Consider the following 22,829-nt stretch of genomic DNA (forward strand, 5'->3'; position numbering starts at 1 on the left):
TTCTGAGCGAGCATCGAGCCACTATTCTCAGATAGCTTAGATATATATCTATCTATCTATCCATATATCTATCTATCTATCTATCTATCTATAGAATCTACTGTTTTTGTCATTCCTAATGTGGATTTTGAACTTTCTTCTCTGTCTTTAATGAATAGTTTGTTTTCCTTTTCCTTTCTCTGTGTGTCTAAAGCACTATTAGTTGCCTTTGTGTCTGCAATGTGCTTTACTAACCTCAACTTTAAATGACAAGACTAGCAGAACTACACTACCAAACATAACTCTTGAATAATATTTACAATCCTTACTGAAGGCTTGAAGTGGCAAGAGAGACTCTAGCTCTTTAACATTGTAAGCAAAACTGCCATTGGCCAATTCCCCACCCTTAGATGTTATAGAACCAGCTACATGAACCTTAAAAAACAGATGTTCTGATTTAATGTGCACTGCAAATCGTACCCATTGCTTCTTAAAGTCTTGACTTGTTTGTGTCGCCTGCAGGTCGGAGCTGATTGGTGGATGCCATGTTTCCCCCGTCTGTGAAAACTCCACATCCGAGCCAAACCCCTCTGCTCTCAACAAACCAAAGTGTGACATTTCCAAAGAAAGAGATCAGCAGGATTTACCAGCTGTCCAATATATACAAGACCAGCAGATCTACACAGGACGCGCTGACGATACGTTAACCAAACAAGTTCACGAATCGCCTGCATACGGAGAGTTATCCACAGCTGAGCCTTCCCCAGGACCAGCTGGAGATCAGGCCCAGAAAGAGACACTTTTCCTGGCCGAAGGAGGGTCGGATAACCTGGGCGTCTCTGGAGGACCAAAGAACGATGGCAAGCCTGATTCTTCATCCAACACCAGGATGGTTCTGCAAGGTTCTTCGGTGATCTTTGCAGGAGAGAAACCTCACTACGGTCAGCATTCGCACGTGACCTTTGACCCCTCACATGTTTCTGGTCATAGGGTCACAGAAACCTCAGAGGATCACCGAGCAGGAGCACCGAGTCCGTGGTCCTCGTTTCAAAACGCAGAATCTAATCCTGTCGACCGCCTGCCGACGTTCACCAGCCAGCGACCGCACGACCTCCCCACTGCTGCGGGCCAACAGGCTGCGTCTGACACCAGGTACTTCTGCTGCAGATTAAACACGATATGTGTGGAAATATAACAATTTGTCAATATCCACAGCATTGGTTTTTAAAGGGAAAAGGGTTTGTAGCGGCCAGTTAAAGGAATAAAAGCAGAAAGTGAATCTTTATCAGGGAATAATTATCAAATGTCCCGGCAATAACGTTGTTTTGTTCGTTCATTGTCGATGAACAGCAAGGGTTTCTCCTGTGTTTTTCCCGGTAAAAAACATATGCTAATCCCACCACCATCTGTCTCCAATATATAATAATCACCAGTGCCCAAAACAAAATAAAGATATAATAAAAATAAAAGCATGAAGAATTCCTTTAATTATAACTAACATCATAACACAACAAAATGATACATTTACTTTAAACGAAAGCAGCAAGAGCATTTATATTTACCATTAAATAACATAACATAATCAATATGTAGCTCCATAAAGCCCCTGTCACACTGTCCCGAAGTTGACACCTGATGGACACACGAATATGGAATTGTGAATTTCGCACGAAGATGGCCCCGAACCACACACGAAGGCAACATCTACATTACATTTAAGACATACAACTGCAACGAAAGTAACACAAACAATTATGTTACAGTACTATTATACTGTACTGATATCTTCAGACTTTGTTCTTTACTTTATCCGTCGTTATATGTAGAAGATATTACGTTTTCTCCGTAATGTTGTTTCCATAACAACAACAACTTCCTGTCAACTGTCCTTCAAAATAATATATTATATCCTTTTTAGTTTCACAGAACACAAATTGGGTTATTTACTTAATATGTTATAAAACAACCCGATGGACACACGATAAAGGAAATGTTCAAATTCGGCTGTGATCGTAGCAACATCGGGCCATTCGTGAGGGCATCTTAAGCCATCGGTGGCAAAATCTTTGGCATGCCAAAAAATTGCCGAAGGACCTTGCGAAGGTTCATTTTCGTGTTGAATTCGTGTGTCCATTTTGCCCTTCGTAAGGCCATCGTGAGGGCATCGTGTTATCATCGGTGCCATCGGGCATTCGCCCCGATCAGAGTGAGGGCGAATGCACCGATGATAACACGAAGATGACACGATTTGACAAGATGCCCTCACGAGTGCCTTACGAAGTTGCCGCTCACGAAGTTGCTGCCGGAGCCTGAGAAACTCCACCGGCGGTCATACGATGGCTTAGATGCCCTCACGAATGGCCCGATGTTGCTACGATCACAGCCGAATTTGCTTTATCATGTGTCCATCGGGTGTACATTTCGGGACAGTGTGGCAGGGGCTTTAGGGTTATGCAATGTGCCTCAGGGATTGTAAAATATATTAACTATTTAGGGTACAGAAAATAGTAGTTTTTAAATATAATTTTGGTAACCCTTTATATGAAGGTACACTTATTCACCATCAACTAGTTGTTCATTAACATATTAGAGACAAACTACTAGTTATTGGTTATGAACAAGACTTCACTTTAAAATAGGGAACATGTTCTGAGTTAAAAATACAACATTTTGAGTTATTTAGACACAATTATAGTTTAATGTCTTGTTACATAAGAATAGATCATATTTGTGTTATTATGAGATAATTACTATTCTTGTGGTACTACTTTCTTATTAGGCCCATATTGAGCAGAGCATATTAAGACCAAAACTCATGTACAACCACTTCCTTACTTGCAATGAATCAGCACTAATTAGAGTGTTATTGAGGAAAAACTCTCAACTAGAGGCTGATTACTTGTAGAATATGGTCATCCTGCCTGTCAGCCTTCCATCTGGGCACAAACTGATCTCGTGCCCTCATTGGTCATGTGCGCGTTCGTGTGTGTTGGAGGAGGGGCTCTGTGAGGAAGGGGCAGATTTTCTCCGGTTGTGTATTTTCAAATTCTAGCGCACTCGAGCTGGTTTCTCCAAAATTACCTAGCCCACCTTTAATATAAAGTGTTACCATACATTTGTTTTACGGGTCAACGGACTGCGTCTAACAGCAGGTACTTCTGCTGCAGATTAAACACAATATGTGTGGAAAGATAACAATCTGTCAATACCCACAGCAGTGGTTTTTAAAAGGAAAAGGGTTTGGAGCGGCGAAACAAAGGAACCAGAAAGCAACTCTACACACGGAATAATTATCCGATGTCCCGGCAAGAACGTTGTTTTGTTCATTTATTGTCGATGATCCAATCTAACTTTATTTCTATAGCACATTTAACAATAGCGTTAAAAAACCTTATTAATAAATATGATATAATATAAAAGGACTTTAATAACTTCACTTTAGTAAGAGTACAGATACATTGCATAATAGATTAATAACAAATGAATAAAATGCAAACAGGGCTGAGCAGTGGCTGGTGATGAAGCACATTGTGTAAATGCAAGCTGAGGTTTGACTCAGACTGTATCTTATGTAAGATCAGAGGTAACAGCAGGTCACATGATCGCTAAGGAATGGCCCGAGGGCTTTCTGAACCAGTTCCACCCAGTCGGTAAGTTCACAGTTTGGCAATTGAACTTGGCTCGTAGAAGTTGAGAAATGAGCCGTTTGCCGATAGCGTGTTCCCTATCGTTTCTAGATGAAATAATTGAATGAGTGATGAGTTACCTCCTCAAACATTTCCTACATGAATCAGATGTCTTATGTCATGTGTTTGCAAACAAAAGATCAGCCACCACAAGTATTCCTCTTCATGGTGGACGAACCCAACAAACCCCAAAGAGCGTGGATCAAACAACCGGGCCTCAGATCCAACAGAGTTATTTGTATTGGGGGCAGATTTAAGGGCCACGGGACTCATGAAGCTAGGAATCTAAAAGTCTTGTTTGCATCTAAGACAGACATTAGCCATTGTGTAGAATGACTTCTAATGTTTTCTAATTACGTAACGGTGAACTGTGAAGTTAACACCCACAAACTTAAAATTAAGCAGGACATTTAGCATTTGTTCAACATCTAAACCAGGGGTGTTAAACATACGGCCCGGGGGCCAATACCGGCCCGTGGAATGACTTCCCAAAGTGTAAACATGTAGGAAGAGTTTTGGTTTGGTGGAACCCTTTTGTTCAAACACTGCCACGACTTTTATGTCATTTTGTATGAATAGATTTTATTTATAATGCAGGCGGATAACTTAACCTTTTACACAATTCAAGGTTTTATTGTCCTGAGGGAAGATATGGCAATGAAACACTGAAGTCCCAGGCTCCTCCAACAGAGCAAGATGAATATACTGTATAGGACAACAAGATAAAATAGTGCAAGAGAATGCAAGTAAATACAAATAAAATGGTGCAGGAAGAGTCCATATACAAGTAAATGGAATATGATATATGGATACATGAGATGCAAACAAATGACTGTTATGGATGTTGTTTCAAAGTGCAGGTGTTTAACAGTCTTAGTCTTAGGGCCTGTGGGAAGAAGCTGTCTCTGAGTCTGGTGGTTTTAGTCCGGATGCTGCGGTACCGCCAGCCAGGCGGCCGCAGACAGAACACTTTGTGGCTGGGGTGATGGGGGGTGTACTATGTCGTTCAGCTCCAGATACGATGACTAATTGTTTTTGTAGACACACTGTGATCTGTACGGTGTAATGAAAGAAACGTCAGGTTGTTCATAATGTTTTGTAAAAAGAAAGTGGAGTTGTTGTTGTTCATAGGTTATTATGCTGTGAGTGCACTGGTCCGGCCCACTTGACATCAAATTGGACTGTATGTGGCCCCTGAACTAAAATGAGTTTGACGCCCCTGATCCAAACACTCAAATGTAAGAAATGACACGGTTTGGATTCACCAAGAACTGAAAGGCTTAGTTTGTGAGTGACCATTTGCTCCTTATAATTGTAATGATGTGTGAGAAGCTGAATATATGTACAGGTTGAAGCCAGAAAATGTCCAACCTTCTCACATTTGGGAATTTCTCTCTTGATAAATTATATTTTTGTAATCGTACTTTTAAAAAAATATTCATGAAATGATCATGGAGTAGATTGAAGTCGTTAAAACCCAGACATAAGTCGTACTTTTTTACCAAACTTCTTTACTTTGATTCGATTGGTTACGAGTTACTTTGCAGTTTCATATTATTAATAAACAGTGGTGTGAAGTATATTTACTCAAGTACTGTACTTAAGTGAAATGTTGAAGTACTTGTATTTTACTTGAATATTTCCATTTGATGACAAGATCTGAGTACTTCTACTTTTACTCAAGTACAAGATCTGAGTACTTCTACTTTTACTAAAGTACAAGATCTGAGTACTTCTACTTTTAGTCAAGTACAAGATCTGAGTATCATGACCGAAAGAACGAGATCGCGGATACAAGCGGCCGAGATGGGTTTTCTCCGCAGGGTGGCTGGTGTCTCCCTTAGGGATAAGGTGAGAAGTTCGGTCATCAGGGAGGGACTCGGAGTTGAGCCGCTCCTCCTTCGCGTCGAAAGGAGCCAGTTGAGGTGGTTCGGGCACCTAGTTAGGATGCCACCTGGGCGCCTCCCTAGGGAGGTGTTCCAGGCACGTCCAGCTGGGAAGAGACCAAGGGGTAGACCTAGGACCAGGTGGAGGGATTATATCTCTTCGCTGGCCTGGGAGCGCCTTGGGATCCCCCAGTCAGAGCTGGTTGATGTCGCCAGGGAAAAGAAAGTTTGGGGCTCTCTGCTGGAACTGCTACCCCCGCGACCCGATCACGGATAAGCGGGAGAAGATGGATGGATGGATGGAAGATCTGAGTACTTCTACTTTTAGTCAAGTACAAGATCTGAGTACTTCTACTTTTACTCAAGTACAAGATCTGGGTACTTCTACTTTTACTAAAGTACAAGATCTGAGTACTTCTACTTTTAGTCAAGTACAAGATCTGAGTACTTCTCCCTCCTCTGTTAATACAATACATGAATCAACTAGTAAAGCATGATGTATATTACAGTCAGCGGCTGTATGCGGCTTGTGTTTTCTTTAAAACATGACAGCGCTATGTCAACAACTTATCCCTGCTTATCTTTACCATGGAGTGTATCATCTGTTTATACTACTTGTGTTTTCGCAATGAGCACCAACCACAAGACTCTAGCGGTTTGTCTGAATAAACTTCTCTGCATCAGGTTGACAGGTTTATAGCGATGTGGAAGAAGATAACAGATCTGCTCCAACAGGCTTTTTGATCGTAAGATAGTCTCCGTGTGGCAGACACAACCAAAACAAACTTTTCAGTGACGTAACCGGAGCTTCAACTCTTAAGGTCGATTTATTTCCGCAATTCAGAGTGCTTTACCAAAATAAAAACATTGAGAGCATTAAGAAATAGTGCGGCGGCATTTAAAAACAGTCATTAAAAAGCATAGAGAATAACATATACAGAAAACAAGCTAATATAGAATAACACAGGTATAAAATACATGAATAAAAGTTACAGTGCATTCAAAAAAGAAAAGTCTGAAGCCTGTTTTTAAAAATATGCAGAGTTGCAGCGGACCTGCATGTTTCTGGGAGTTTGTTCCAGATGGAGCTTAGTAACTGAAGTGCTATAATATTTTCCTTAACTGTGTGTTTTTCCGTCTCCTCCAGGGACCCAGACCTGCACGACTCACAGTCCACCTCCAGCCTGCCGTCCTCCAGCCTGCCGTCTTTCAGAGCCTCCTTGGAGACGTGCAACCCGATGGAGAGACCTTCCCCAGTGTTGCTTCCCTCCGGCCAGGAAAAAGACCTCCCCGCCCCCCCCTCAGCCTTTAGACCCAGCCTCAGGAACCGCTCCCCCTCCCCCGTTGGATCTCCACCTCCCTCCTCCGTCAGATCTCCTCCCTGCTCCTCACCCTTCAGGGAAGTTTCATCTTCTCCGACCCCTGAAGACACCTCTTCTTTCTCCAGAGCTCCTCCCTGTTTCTCGATGCGATCTCCCCCTTCTTCTTCTTCTCCTCCTACACCCTCCTCTGCTTTCACTCCCCCTTCTTCAGGGAGGTCTTCAGCTCCTCCTTCCTCCCCTACACCTTCTTCTTCTTTACGCTCTCCCCCATGCTCCTTGCCAATCACTACTTCCTCTTCTTCTGTATTCACCAGATCCTTAGCTGCCTCCTGTATAAGCCAGTCCATCAGTCAGAGTATCGCAAAAAATACCCTGCAACAAATGAACACCGCTAACCAAACCCCCGCCTCCACCTCTTCCTTACCTTCCTCTCATTTACGCCGGCGCTCCCCTTCCCCGAAACAGCAGGGCTCCGGCATGCCTGCGTATGCCCAGTTAGGGTGCACCAAAGACGGGTACCAACATCCAAGGGGTCCCCTATCCTCGCTCTGGTCCTCTTCCCCTTCCCCGTCCTTCATGCAGTCACCCCCTCCCTCTCTTTCCCAACGCTCCCCTTCCCCATCTATGACGTCGAACCATCCTCTGCCTCCTTTGCCTCGTCCCTCATTCCTTCACTCCAAAACTGACTCATCACTGAACTCAAACAACAACAACAACGTTAGCTTGTCTGGTTTAAAAACAGCGATAAGCAATACCGGCGTTACCCGAGGTGTCAGTAATGGGGTTTGGTCAGCGAGTCCACAGAAAGCACCGCTAGCTAACGGTAGCGCGAATGCCGTGGTAATCCCAAGAACTCCTGATCCTCATTGGTCAGCGAGTCCACAGAAAGCACCGCTAGCTAACGGTAGCGCTAATGCCGTGGTAATCCCAAGAACTCCTGATCCTCATTGGTCAGCGAGTCCACAGAAAGCACCGCTAGCTAACGGTAGCGCTAATGCCGCGGAAATACCAAAATCTCCCGATCCTCATTGGTCCGGGTCACACAACCGCGTAGCTCGGCCTTTCTCTGCTTCCGAACCCAGCTCACGAGTTCAGTCCCCGTCTCAAATCCCCTCCTCCTTTACTAGAATCTGCTCTCCACCTCTTCAACATAGTTATTCCTCCCGCATGGCGAACAAACCTCCGCACCCTCAGAGTTCACGGCTAGGAGGTGCGAGTTCCCACAACCCACTAGGCCTCACTTTGGAGCTACCTAGAAACTGCTCGGCAAGTTCATGTCTGAGCCCTCGGATCCTCTCCCCGCCTCCCATTGGCGTGTCGTTGAATGTTTGGGCAAATGATGTCGCAGCACCGCAACCTAGAAACCTTAGATACACCCCTTCCTCTCCTTCTCCTTCCTACACCTCCTCATTAAGCTCACCAACAACTGGGAATGCCTCTTACCCTACTTCCTCTTTCCCAATGATGCGTAGTTCCAGAGCTTCGTCCCCTTCTGCACCTCCTGGAAACTCCCAAACCGTTCGTAGATCTTTCTCCTCAAACCTGGCCGATAGACCACCAAGCCCGAGCCAAAGTAACCCCAGCGTCCAGCGCCGATCCTGGGCAGACGGCAGCCGGAGGAGCTTTGCTTTTAGCGGCAGTAACCGAGGGTCTTTTGAGCAGCACGAGTCCTGTCCAACCAGTCCGAGGAGTGGGTGGTCTTCGTACGGCAGCTCCCCGTCCTGCCTCAGCCCTCGAGCAGGGATACATTCCCCGCTCTCACCCGGCGGGCTTTGCCCAGGGAAGGGAACCCAGCATTTCACCAGCGTTCCCTGGCCAGACGTACGAGAGCTTTCCAGCAAATACAATATCGCCGATGTCCTGGATGAAAGCGCTTCTTCCACCATCATTGCCACCTCTCCTTCTTCTCTCTCAGAGTGGGGAGACCCAGAGCTCGATGAAGGAAGTTGTCGCAGCCAGCTGATTTGCGCATACGTTGCACGACCATCCTGTGAACAAAACACACTCTCCTCCCGAGGCGTTACCTCCCCTGTACCCTACCAGAACCACAACTACCAATCCCAAACACCTCCTATTCCCTCCATCCCTTTGTCTGCAAGCCCATCCCCGCTACCCTTTGCCCATTCATCGCCTACCAAGAACCAGAAAACCAGTTACGCCACCACGGTCAACCTCCAGATCGCTGGAAGCGGTCGGATAACTTCCTTCAGCACCGCCCAGGTTAGCCTGACCCAAACCCTGCAGGGTGGAGCTTTACCCGGAGGACAGGTGGAGGGCATGTCAAGAAGAGTAAGCATCAACGGACTCTCGCATCTTCCTTCGCCTCTTCCTCAGAACTGTAACCGGCAATGAATGGAAGAGAGAAGGCTCTTCTTTCCTGGCCCTACAAAACCACATGGTCCAAAAGTAGAGGAAATTGAAAGATCAAGGCATTAGCAGAAATGTGCACTTGTGAATTTATTGCAGAGACAAACAGTAAGCGACAGAAGTGGTTGAGTAACTGCTGGTTTCAGTGGACAAGACCTTCAGAGATATTCCCGTCTCCAGGAGTCCAACAAAGCATGGGGTAGTTTAACTTGGAATAAGTTCACAAATGAGGGACGTGATGAATGTCGTCAACCATATTGAGTAGCGAGATGGGATTACAATGCAGACTGAAAATTGGATCTCTGTGCAAATATGTTGCCATGTATGGAAAGGAATCCCTTGGTTGTGATCTTGCTGGATGAACTCTCGAAACCTTGAATGTCCACAACTCGATGTGATGAGGTAATCTAAAAATTGGATTACACTCTGGAAACAACATGCATTGTTCAGTTCACTTTATGAACTCTGTGATCTCTTTCTGTGTCTGAGATCACTTTATTTGACACACTTTAATAACAGCAAGTTAAAGGAATAACTTTGAGCATTTATTAAGCTGGAGTTCATCCATTTGTGCTAATCCTGCAAACTCAGAGGCGTTGAAGGTTGTCCAACCAGTGCTGTATGCAATCACAGTTATGTAATGTCTTATTATTTTTCTCCTTTTATATTCTGTTGAACATCATGTGATGTCGGGCTATCTGAGGCCAGTGTCTAAGGTTACCTGTGGTTATTAATAATCTATCTTTTAACCATTTGTATTATTCATTTTTAATTTTCTATTGATTATTTATGAAGTTAGTCTTATTCTCTTTGGCACTTATTATCCTTAAAGTAATGTCTGTATTTTGCACAGTGTCCTCAGCCCTTGGGTGCATGCATCAAGTGTGTGTGAGTGTGTGTCTGAAAAATGACGCGTCTGGTAAATTATCCGTAAACTTCAGACCAGTCCAATATCTGTGTGTTTTAATGCTATTTGTTCATATATAGATGTACTCAGTTGACTTAACACTCCCTCCTGTCGTCAGTGCCCTTCAGAAACCTTACATGTTCACCTTCAAGGCTTACAATGATTCTAGATAACCAATTAACTGGAAAATGCTGCAGGAATTCTGCAAAATTAGAGTTTTACTTCATATCAAAACACAGTCGACAAGTGTTTTTACAGTGGATGATTAATGCATAAGGCTTAGAGTGTTCAAATATTGATGTTTGTCCTTAAAAACAGATCAGTAACATCGATGTTTAGGCTGATGTGATGGATGAACACCATGTTGTATTCAGGGTGAAAGAAAAGATAACCAACACTCTCATGAGCACAGATCAGAAAACATCAGAGTATTTAAAAGATATATATAAATATATTTTATAAATCCCAAATTCTTGTATTTAATTGGATGTTTTTTAATCAAAAATAATCATTTAAAAATCCCAGAAATGCAATGGATAAATGTCCCTCTGAACTAGAGGCTGCAAAATGTCAAAAACCTGAGTTTAAAATATGAAAGATTATGTAAATAAAGGTGTGGTTTCTGCAGGGCGCTGGGGACAAACTGGAGAGGACATAATGTTTTTGGGGAACTGGTAAAAAGGGAAATGTAAACTAAATCTTCATCCAGCAACTTATATTCAGTGAGATGGAAATAAAGAGATGTGGTGCAAAATCTAATTTCATATCATTTTATTTCACCCCGGGATTTCTTGAAATGACTTTTATGTTAGTTGAAATAACCATAAAGAAGAATTGCGATGTCCATTCAACAATGATAATCATATTTAAACGGTGGAAATATAATATGTGAAGTAAGAAAAATAAAGTGCAAAAGGTATAAATATAAAGAAATTAAAATACAAAAATCAAAGAAAGCTAAACAAGAGATACAAAAAACGTGTTTTTATTATAGGGCAAAACAGGGAAAACAGACATGTTGTTACGCTGGTTTAAAACTTGAACCCAATGCAGAACACTGAGGAGTTTCAAAAGAGTTATATATGAAGGACATAAGACAACAAAATAACAGAATAATACAAAAATAACAATAGTGCAAATGAACAGAGTACGATACATTTGAATAAAATAGTGCAGGTGAAAGACACAGAATGTACGGTTAAATATTATTCAGTGAAATACAATTATACTATAACTATTATGATAATAAATGAAATACATTCTAACAGATGCAAAAGATGAATGCTTTGGGTTCTGGAGGCACTTTACAGAGATCAGGGGCCTCATTTATAACGCCGTGCGTAGGATTCACCTGGGAAGGTTGCTTACGTAGGACAAAGCAAATAAATACGCACAGACATTTTCCGATTCATAAAAGACTGCGTACCGGCACTTCCTACGCCGGTTTCCCTTTATAAATTACAATCGACTCGAAATGCGGAGCAGCTTTTGCGGGCTTCACGTAACGCCCATATTTGCCTATAAATAGTCAAAGAAACGCCCATTCATTCATTCATTCTGACTGACTATAGGAAGAAGATCGCAGGAAATGACGACAGAACAGCTAAAAAAGAAATCTCACACCGTGTCAGGTTTTGGTTATTTTGGCGAGGTCGAGATAAATCATATTGTTTGGTGGATGCAGTTTGAACCAGAGTAGCAGCATCAGGGCCGTCCCTGGGGGGGGGGGGGGGGGTGGAGAACATGATCGGCCTGGGAGGGAGGGCCTGAGCAGCATGGAGGTCGGATCGTCACCAAAGTAAATAAATAAGTGGTCCGAAAAAAGTTAATGACAAAATACACCTCAGGCAGTGTGTCAGTGTGTTTGTACCGGGGACAGGAGACCCCCCCCCCCATGATGAGCAACTGTAAGAAAGGGTCGGGGGATCCCTGCGGAGTGGAGTCAATTAATGTTTATTTGGTGGTTTGTGTACGCAGCGTCTCCACTGCAGCTTGTGCGTCTCAACCCCCGCAGCAACTATCTGTCAGGGTTGGGGAAAATAGGACCCAAATGCAGATCGAGGAGGAAGCAGGTTTCAAAAGGAAACAAAAGGCGAGCTTTATTAAACTAAAGCTGAACAAAAACAAGAATCCAAAAACAGGTACGAGGTAGCATCCAAACAAAGGTGACTGTGACCAACATGAAGGGGGACATGAACGACAAATAACGAACCAACACTGAACACAGGAAGAGACTAAATACAGGGAGGGGTAATCACGAGACAAGACACAGGGGAGAAACACGAGGGCCACAGGTGAACACAATCAGACGATCAGACACACCAGGGAAACTAACGACAGGGAGGACAGAACAGCAAAATAAACCAAAAACTAGACACACAAAAACTCAAACCCTGATATAACCCCCCCTCACGTTATGCCTACGTCTGTTTCCGGTTTCGTTTATCACCGATGTATTTTGTTATTCGCATTTTAATTTGCATTAAAGTATTTCGTGAGGCCTTCTAACATGTTTTTAAATATAACTATGGTTCTAGTTAAAGAGTTTGTAAATTAACATGAACCGAAGCTGTTGCCTGGCAACGCAATCGCACAATGTCACGTCCGTTAATTCCACATCCACACACATAGATTAACATCGATTTAATACATTAATGTTGTTTCTGCTCAAAGAGGTGTCGACCAGCTGGGGCAACAAGAACATCGGCGAAATCGAGTGTGACTATTAAAAAATAAATCATTATTATATTAATATTGACAACCGACCGTCGGGGAGTAGCTATTTGCTTGGCATTTCCGGTTATTTCTCCACTGGTTAACAATACCGTGTAACTGTCACGTTTGAAGGGACGAAATCGTGACATCTTCACGTCTCCCAGCATGGTGAATCGCCACATGCTCACGTCTTGCCGTGATATCGGGTTGAACAGAAGGTGAGGGGGTAAGAGCTACCAGGAAGGCCATTCTTAAGTATTTGAGTGAAACAGGATTGATTGGAAGAATTTAAAACAACGTAAATACAGTGGTATAATTCCACAAGTGGTGATATGGTGATACACACTCTTGTACAGTAGGTGGCGGTATGCACCTTAAAGTTAACCGAGAGAAGAAGAAGAAGCCGACGCCGAGCTGTCCGACTTCAGGCGAGCTTTTTGAGACCTCCCCCGGCTGCAATCGGCTATACTCGTCTACTTTGGAGGCGAGCCGCAGCTCGTCTCAAACAAGCCTATTTTCTTAAAGTAAAAGATATATTTTAATAATAATAATAATAACACATTTTATTTATAAAGGCGCCTTTCAAGGCTCTCAAGGTCGCCGTACAAGGTGCACAAAGCACAAACAAAACCAAAGTCCAAAAAACACGGCAATATAATCAATCAGTAAAAACAGAAAAGCAGAGGATGTGTGATGTGTTTATGTTTATTTAGGGGGTCATTTAGCTCTTAATTACTTTGTGTGTGCTTTCCTTCCCTCCACATTTCATTCTACATCATGCACCTTGATATACAGTCTATAAATGCACATCTTCTCACCCCGTGCCATGTTTCTTGTCTCGTCCCCAGAGATGGAGAAAGTACACACATCCTGTACTCAAGTAGAAGTAGATACTCGTGTTTAAAAATACTCTGGTGAAAGTAGAAGTACTGACTAAACTTCTTTACTCAAGTTAAAGTAAAGAGGCTTTGAAATGTACTTCAGTAAAAAGTACCCATAACTAGCAGCTGCTTTAAAGAGTACCTGACCTCCCTTTATATTAATAGAACTGTTATGGAATAATTTGCTTATTCAACCTTTGACCCAGTTCATAGTTGTCTCCTCTCACTGTCTCTTTCCCACGGGATAGGTCTACGGCCTTGGGTGTTGCTGCTATCTCTCTTGAGGAGGGGCAGCTTGTTGTTGCCAGCTTATGACCGAGCACAAGCTCACATGAGTATTGTTCAGGGACATCTAGAAAGTAGGTTCACACTCTTTTCTATGGACGAGAGCTCTATTTAGGGTCCATATTGCTTTAGTCTCGCTGATGAAGAATGTTGGTTATTACACTCCGAACTAGTTAAAACCTCGAGCTGCAGAAGGGTTCTTCAGAATTTATTTGGCAACCGGTGTCAACTCGTGGCTGACGACATGTCTTGTGAATTCTCCGCCTAAAGCTCCAAATAAACCGTCAGTGTTTGCCATCAAAGCTCCAGCTCTCATCGTGTCTCTCTGAGTCCTGTTTCCAATTGCTTCAGAAGTTTCCCCCACAAGAACAATAATGTCATTGTTAGCTAATGAACAACGGCAACATGACAACGTTTCCATTGGTCCCTCTTCTTTAGAGAAGACCAGGAAATGATGGATACACGGATCGTGTTCAAATCAATAGGCACGCAATGACTCTAAAGAATAATGATCACGCACCAAACACACATTCAGACTAAAGGAACCAGCTGTTTGGAAAATGAGAGAAGTAGAAAGTACAGGTATTTGAGTTCAACATGTAAGAAGTAGAAAGTACAGGTATTTGGGTTCAACATGTGAGAAGTAGAAAGTACAGGTATTTGAGTTCAACATGTAAGAAGTAGAAAGTACAGGTATTTGTGTTCAACATGTAAGAAGTAGAAAGTACAGGTATTTGAGTTCAACATGTAAGAAGTAGAAAGTACAGGTATTTGAGTTCAACATGTAAGAAGTAGAAAGTACAGGTATTTGAGTTCAACATGTAAGAAGTAGAAAGTACAGGTATTTGAGTTCAACATGTAAGAAGTAGAAAGTACAGGTATTTGAGTTCAACATGTAAGAAGTAGAAAGTACAGGTATTTGAGTTCAACATGTGAGAAGTAGAAAGTACAGGTATTTGTGTTCAACATGTGAGAAGTAGAAAGTACAGGTATTTGGGTTCAACATGTAAGAAGTAGAAAGTTCAGGTATTTGGGGTTCAACATGTAAGAAGTAGAAAGTACAGGTATTTGGGTTCAACATGTAAGAAGTAGAAAGTACAGGTATTTGGGTTCAACATGTAAGAAGTAGAAAGTACAGGTATTTGGGTTCAACATGTAAGAAGTAGAAAGTACAGGTATTTGGGTTCAACATGTGAGAAGTAGAAAGTACAGGTAATTGTGTTCAACATGTAAGAAGTAGAAAGTACAGGTATTTGAGTTCAACATGTAAGAAGTAGAAAGTACAGGTATTTGGGTTCAACATGTAAGAAGTAGAAAGTACAGGTATTTGGGTTCAACATGTAAGAAGTAGAAAGTACAGGTATTTGGGTTCAACATGTAAGAAGTAGAAAGTACACTGTTTGCCCGGAGTTCATATCTAATTAAATAATGAATTACAAATTACTGACATTATTTAAGTTTCATTGCATTACTATCAAATGTAAGCTTATTCTACTTGCTGACTACCAAATGTAAGCATATAATACTTACATGTGTTAGTTAAGCAATGTGTCAATAATTTTAAGTTAAGTCACTTCACATTATTAAGTTTTTAGTTATGTTCGCAATGCATTATGGGAAAGAGAAGGATCTTTTAATGTGCCGCAGCCACGTTTCCAGCTCGCAATTTCTCAGTCGGACGCAACCCCACTTTGAACGACGGACTTGCACTCTTCCACCGCGCTGTCTACGCTTCCAAAGGAAGGACGCTGCACGGCTGCCTTATCTACTGAATCTGGTGAGTGATTTAGCTAACAGGGCTTGGTTGAATTCTCGTACTTTTGGGTGTAACACAGCCACAGGAAGTATCAACTGGCGGGAACACGGTGTGGGCTTCTCTCGCATTGTTTAAGTACTTGTTAGAGGAAAATAAAAATGTTAACAGACTTTGACAGTTACAGATAAATTCGAATAATGCTGCCGTTTATTTTCTGAATTAAAGTTCCATTCGTTCCGTGGAACGGACTTTTTATTTTGGCGGAAGCATTACGATCATTTTTAAGTCAATTAAATCATTTAAAAATCGATATTATGAATAATTTGTTTGTTTTTTTAGTATGTAGCCGTGTAATAAGCGGTAGATAGAATGTGCTGCTAGGTGGTCATTCGGGGGGGGGGGGGAATCCCCGCAGTGTGATCATGGAGCCCGCGGAGGGATCTAGATCTTAATAGCGACCGCATTAAGTTTTCAGTTGATTTACCTCACTTAACTGCAGCACTTCTACGCTACTGCAGTCAGGCAATGTGTGTTTCCCTCGCTTTTGTTAACTTTTACTCAGCGATAGTAGGCTACGAGGTGCAGATAGTTTTAAACAGATAGTGCTGTACTTTTTTCACTTGTTCGTGTTCACTGAAAGACGTATATTTTTTTTCACCCAGTTGCTGTTTTTGTCACCTTTCTTTTAGTCGTGTGAGTCGGACACCACCCCACATTAACGCCGGACGCTCGAACCCTGCCACCACAGGCTGTCTCATAGGCCGCAAGGTGAACCTCGAAAAGTCCTTTAGAAAAGAAATCCCGCTCCACAGAAATGGAACTACATAATCTTTAGTTCATAAAAAAGAACGTCCGGCGTTAATGTGGGGTGGTGTCCGACTCACACGACTAAAAGAAAGGTGACAAAAACAGCAACTGGGTGAAAAAAAATCTACGTCTTTCAGTGAACACGAACAAGTGAAAAAAGTTTGGTAGTCAGCAAGTAGAATAAGCTTACATTTGATAGTAATGCAATGAAACTTAAATAATGTCAGTAATTTGTAATTCATTATTTAATTAGATATGAACTCCGGGCTAACAGTGTACAGGTATGTGTGTTCAACCAACACGTTCTCACTCCCAACCCGTCACATGTTGACGGACGGTCAGGGCCCCTCCCCGTCACTCTATTACGTACAGGGTACCCCTTGAGAGTCAGTTTTCAACGGGCAGGGCGTCCCATTGACCTTCATAGACCTCCCATAGCATTGATAATAGACGCCATGAGAACGCTCCCCAGCAAATGCTCCCCGACGGTCGGTTGTTATTGTCAATATTAATATAATAATGATTTATTTTTTAATAGTCACACTCGATTTCGCCGATTTTCTTGTTGCCCCAGCTGGTCGACACCTCTTTGAGCAGAAACAAAGGCTACATTAATGTATTAAATCGATGTTAATCCATGCGTGTGGATGTGGAATTAATGGACGTGACGTTGTGTTATTGCGCAACGCAATAATTTACAAACTCTTCAACTACAACCCTAATTATATTTAAAAACATTTTAGAGGGCCTCACGAAATACTTTAATGTAAATTAAAATGTAAATGTGAAGAGATGTGTGTAATGTGGTGATTATTATTCACTCGCGGATCTATGGGTTGGGGTATTGTTCCGCACGGACATTATAGTTAACCGGACTTCCTGTTGATGTAAAATCCGAAAACATTTTTTAAAAATAATACTTTATTCCGAGTGTTCTTGCTTTTCTCTTTGAATATCATCACATAACGGCATTGTAATACACGGTTCGGCTGCATTAAATATTACAGATCTGCCGTAGTTCTGTATTTATAGAGCCCTGATGAGAAGACTTCTAGACAAACATGAGGAACTGAAAACGTGACGTGGATCATAAATATATCAGCCATTAAACAACATCTTACATTTCTTTTCACACAATGCGTCTCCTTGCAGTATCAACACTAATTCGGCTGACTTTTATATTTGATCCAATTGGTAGATAGGCTTTATTTACACCATAAAGGTGCACAGCTGATATAAAGGGACACCTAGTGGTTAAAGCACGCTATTGAAATGTATTATTTTTATTATTAGATATTAATAGGAGACACAGACAGACAAACTAATAAGGCTTTATTTAAACATTAAAGAATACTTTAGGTTAAGGTCTTCTTTTGAATAAGAAAAAAAGCTTTGGGGGTATAAATATTAAGCCTGACAAAGTACTAATATATTGCTTTCCTGCAATGTTCACTATTGTATGTTGAAGCACTTATTTTAACTGATATTATACATATATGTATTATACTCTTATAAGATGTATGTAGATAGTATAAGAAATGTGCAGAATACGACAGTTTAATGGTGGAGGTATACACACATATTGATAGATGTCTTGTAATGCACTGTTGAGGAACCTGCCACCCAAGTTTTTCATCTCCGGCCTTGTCAGGTATTGAACATTCAATAACTAAAGAACACAGAATTATTAAATATAAAACACAGAATTGTTGTGATTATACTAAATGATGTAAATAAACACCACTGAATATTTACAACTGTTACACATGCTGATGTAACGCAAATGTTTCCAACTTGGGATCAATAAAGTATATCTTATCTCTTTCGACTCCACTTCGAGGGATATAATTGCTAACAAAGCACTTATATACTAATAAAGGACTGGCTTATCTAAAGCCAGTTGAGTAGCACTTGAAATGTTTTTGCTCTATGAAACCTGATGTACTTTATGATTCTGTTTTCTTCAAGTTTGTATCTTGTTGGTCGAACGTACTTATTGTAAGTCGCTTTGGATAAAAGCGTCAGCTAAATGCAATGTAATCTAATGTAAGATGATCGATGGCTACTGCCATATTTGCCATATATGCCTCTGAACCTTGACAAGTGCATGTTTCAGGCTCATCAATAAACAACAGGAGGGGTCACAGACATAAGACCAGCTGTTAAATGAAGCTCTTCTGACCTTAGCTGTCATGTGGGTAATGCTGCCCATTATGGGCACAAGCAATTTTCACCCATTTATTAATTATATGTTTTAAATGTGAGTGTTTCCTACCCCCTAAACCTCCAGGGATGTACACAGTTTAATACTGGCCACTTCTTATTATGGGAAATACGAAAACGTCTTTTAAAACTACAACTCCCAGTAGAGACGTGCCATAGATAGAGAGCATGTTGCGAAACACAATAGCCAGCATGTGTCGTTCTGGGGACAGGGTGGGGGAGGGGGGGACGGGGTGGACCCGTTCAAATCCAGTTTTGGACAGTCTGCCGTGGTTCCATCCCATTTCAAGTGCTGTTCGACGCTCGGCACACTCTCCAATCACAGAGCTTGAGGACTATCACGGGGTTTGTCAAGCGAAGCGGAGAGAATACTTACTTCCAGGTGTACAATTCTCTAAAGCAAATGAGCTGCTCCGACCCTCGGTCCTGACGGACTCCAACTTGTGTTTATTAATCAAACAAATAAATAAACACAAGGATAATTATGTGTTATTGTTGAGTAAATAACAGTGTGGTTTAGAAAAGAATACAAAATTAGAAGAAAAAAACGATGAACAATACAGATTTCAGTTTTCTGAGCCCCTACTCTCCCCAGAACTAACTGCAACAAAAGTCCTACATTATTCAATTAAAATAAAGAAGTAAAAACAATAAGTGTGGCTTGATATTGAGTTAGGAAAAGGTTGATAAACGCTGTGAGAATGGGACAACTCCTCTATTACCAACATTCAGGGAGCTCTATGCAAGTCAATGGGACGCTCTGCCCGTTGAAAACTGACTCTCAAGGGGTACCCTGTGCGTAAAAGAGTGACGGGGAGGGGCCCTGACCGTCTGTCAATATGTGACGGGTTGGGAGTGAGAACGTGTTGGTTCAACATGTAAGAAGTAGAAAGTACAGGTATTTGTGTTCAACATGTAAGAAGTAGAAAGTACAGGTATTTGAGTTCAACATGTGAGAAGTAGAAAGTACAGGTATTTGTGTTCAACATGTAAGAAGTAGAAAGTACAGGTATTTGAGTTTCAACATGTAAGAAGTAGAAGTACAGGTATTTGTGTTCAACATGTAAGAAGTAGAAAGTACAGGTATTTGAGTTCAACATGTGAGAAGTAGAAAGTACAGGTATTTGAGTTCAACATGTAAGAAGTATAAAGTACAGGTATTTGAGTTCAACATGTAAGAAGTAGAAAGTACAGGTATTTGTGTTCAACATGTAAGAAGTAGAAAGTACAGGTATTTGAGTTCAACATGTAAGAAGTAGAAAGTACAGGTATTTGGGTTCAACATGTAAGAAGTAGAAAGTACAGGTATTTGAGTTCAACATGTAAGAAGTAGAAAGTACAGGTATTTGTGTTCAACATGTAAGAAGTAGAAAGTACAGGTATTTGAGTTCAACATGTAAGAAGTAGAAAGTACAGGTATTTGAGTTCAACATGTAAGAAGTAGAAAGTACAGGTATTTGAGTTCAACATGTAAGAAGTAGAAAGTACAGGTATTTGAGTTCAACATGTAAGAAGTAGAAAGTACAGGTATTTGAGTTCAACATGTAAGAAGTAGAAAGTACAGGTATTTGAGTTCAACATGTAAGAAGTAGAAAGTACAGGTATTTGAGTTCAACATGTAAGAAGTAGAAAGTACAGGTATTTGAGTTCAACATGTAAGAAGTAGAAAGTACAGGTATTTGAGTTCAACATGTAAGAAGTATAAAGTACAGGTATTTGTGTTCAACATGTAAGAAGTAGAAAGTACAGGTATTTGAGTTCAACATGTAAGAAGTAGAAAGTACAGGTATTTGAGTTCAACATGTAAGAAGTAGAAAGTACAGGTATTTGAGTTCAACATGTAAGAAGTAGAAAGTACAGGTATTTGAGTTCAACATGTAAGAAGTATAAAGTACAGGTATTTGTGTTCAACATGTAAGAAGTAGAAAGTACAGGTATTTGAGTTCAACATGTAAGAAGTATAAAGTACAGGTATTTGTGTTCAACATGTAAGAAGTATAAAGTACAGGTATTTGAGTTCAACATGTAAGAAGTAGAAAGTACAGGTATTTGAGTTCAATATGTAAGAAGTAGAAAGTACATGTATTTGAGTTCAACATGTAAGAAGTATAAAGTACAGGTATTTGAGTTCAACATGTAAGAAGTATAAAGTACAGGTATTTGGGTTCAACATGTAAGAAGTAGAAAGTACAGGTATTTGGGTTCAACATGTAAGAAGTAGAAAGTACAGGTATTTGAGTTCAACATGTAAGAAGTAGAAAGTACAGGTATTTGAGTTCAACATGTAAGAAGTAGAAAGTACAGGTATTTGAGTTCAACATGTAAGAAGTAGAAAGTACAGGTATTTGAGTTCAACAGTAAGAAGTAGAGAAAAGTACAGGTATTTGAGTTCAACATGTAAGAAGTAGAAAGTGCAGGTATTTGGGTTCAACATGTAAGGAGTAGAGAAGTACAGGTCATTTGAGTTCAACATGTAAGAAGTAGAAAGTACAGGTATTTGGGTTCAAAATGTAAGAAGTAGAAAGTACAGGTATTTGGGTTCAACATGTAAGAAGTAGAAAGTATAGGTATTTGAGTTCAACATGTAAGAAGTAGAAAGTACAGGTATTTGAGTTCAACATGTAAGAAGTAGACGAAAGGTCCAGGTATTTGACTTCAACGTGTAAGAAGTAGAAAAGTACAGGTATTTGTGTTCAACATGTAAGAAGTAGAAAGTACAGGTATTTGTGTTCAACATGTAAGAAGTAGAAAGTACAGGTATTTGACTTCAACATGTAAGAAGTAGAAAGTACAGGTATTTGTGTTCAACATGTGAGAAGTAGAAAGTACAGGTATTTGAGTTCAACATGTAAGAAGTAGAAAGTACAGGTATTTGGGTTCAACATGTGAGAAGTAGAAAGTACAGGTATTTGAGTTCAACATGTAAGAAGTAGAAAGTACAGGTATTGGGTTCAACATGTAAGAAGTAGAAAGTACAGGTATTTGAGTTCAACATGTAAGAAGTAGAAAGTACAGGTATTTGAGTTCAACATGTAAGAAGTAGAAAGTTCAGGTATTTGGGTTCAACATGTAAGAAGTAGAAAGTACAGGTATTTGGGTTCAACATGTAAGAAGTAGAAAGTACAGGTATTTGAGTTCAACATGTAAGAAGTAGAAAGTACAGGTATTTGGGTTCAACATGTAAGAAGTAGAAAGTTCAGGTATTTGGGTTCAACATGTAAGAAGTAGAAAGTACAGGTATTTGGGTTCAACATGTAAGAAGTAGAAAGTACAGGTATTTGAGTTCAACATGTAAGAAGTAGAAAGTACAGGTATTTGGGTTCAACATGTAAGAAGTAGAAAGTTCAGGTATTTGGGTTCAACATGTAAGAAGTAGAAAGTACAGGTATTTGGGTTCAACATGTAAGAAGTAGAAAGTACAGGTATTTGGGTTCAACATGTGAGAAGTAGAAAGTACAGGTAATTGTGTTCAACATGTAAGAAGTAGAAAGTACAGGTATTTGAGTTCAACATGTAAGAAGTAGAAAGTACAGGTATTTGGGTTCAACATGTAAGAAGTAGAAAGTACAGGTATTTGGGTTCAACATGTAAGAAGTAGAAAGTACAGGTATTTGAGTTCAACATGTAAGAAGTAGAAAGTACAGGTATTTGGGTTCAACATGTAAGAAGTAGAAAGTACACTGTTAGCCCGGAGTTCATATCTAATTAAATAATGAATTACAAATTACTGACATTATTTAAGTTTCATTGCATTACTATCAAATGTAAGCTTATTCTACTTGCTGACTACCAAATGTAAGCATATAATACTTACATGTGTTAGTTAAGCAATGTGTCAATAATTTTAAGTTAAGTCACTTCACATTATTAAGTTTTAGTTATGTTCGCAATGCATTATGGGAAAGAGAAGGATCTTTTAATGTGCCGCAGCCACGTTTCCAGCTCGCAATTTCTCAGTCGGACGCAACCCCACTTTGAACGACGGACTTGCACTCTTCCCACCGCGCTGTCTACG

General features: G+C 40.8%; 1 protein-coding gene across 1 annotated transcript; it reads left to right on the top strand.

The window, feature by feature from the left end:
• Positions 1-501: 501 nt before the first annotated feature.
• On the top strand, positions 502-10,906 carry plekhg2 (pleckstrin homology domain containing, family G (with RhoGef domain) member 2; the record flags this gene model as incomplete). The annotated part of the gene is given in 2 exon segments (XM_034195829.1): positions 502-1,131; positions 6,699-10,906. Coding segments are annotated over 2 exon segments (3,157 nt in total), but the record flags the coding sequence as incomplete, so codon positions are not given.
• Positions 10,907-22,829: the final 11,923 nt, after the last annotated feature.

The sequence above is a fragment of the Gymnodraco acuticeps genome, unplaced genomic scaffold (assembly GCF_902827175.1).
Source record: "Gymnodraco acuticeps unplaced genomic scaffold, fGymAcu1.1, whole genome shotgun sequence".
NCBI classification, from domain to species: Eukaryota; Metazoa; Chordata; class Actinopteri; order Perciformes; family Bathydraconidae; genus Gymnodraco; species Gymnodraco acuticeps.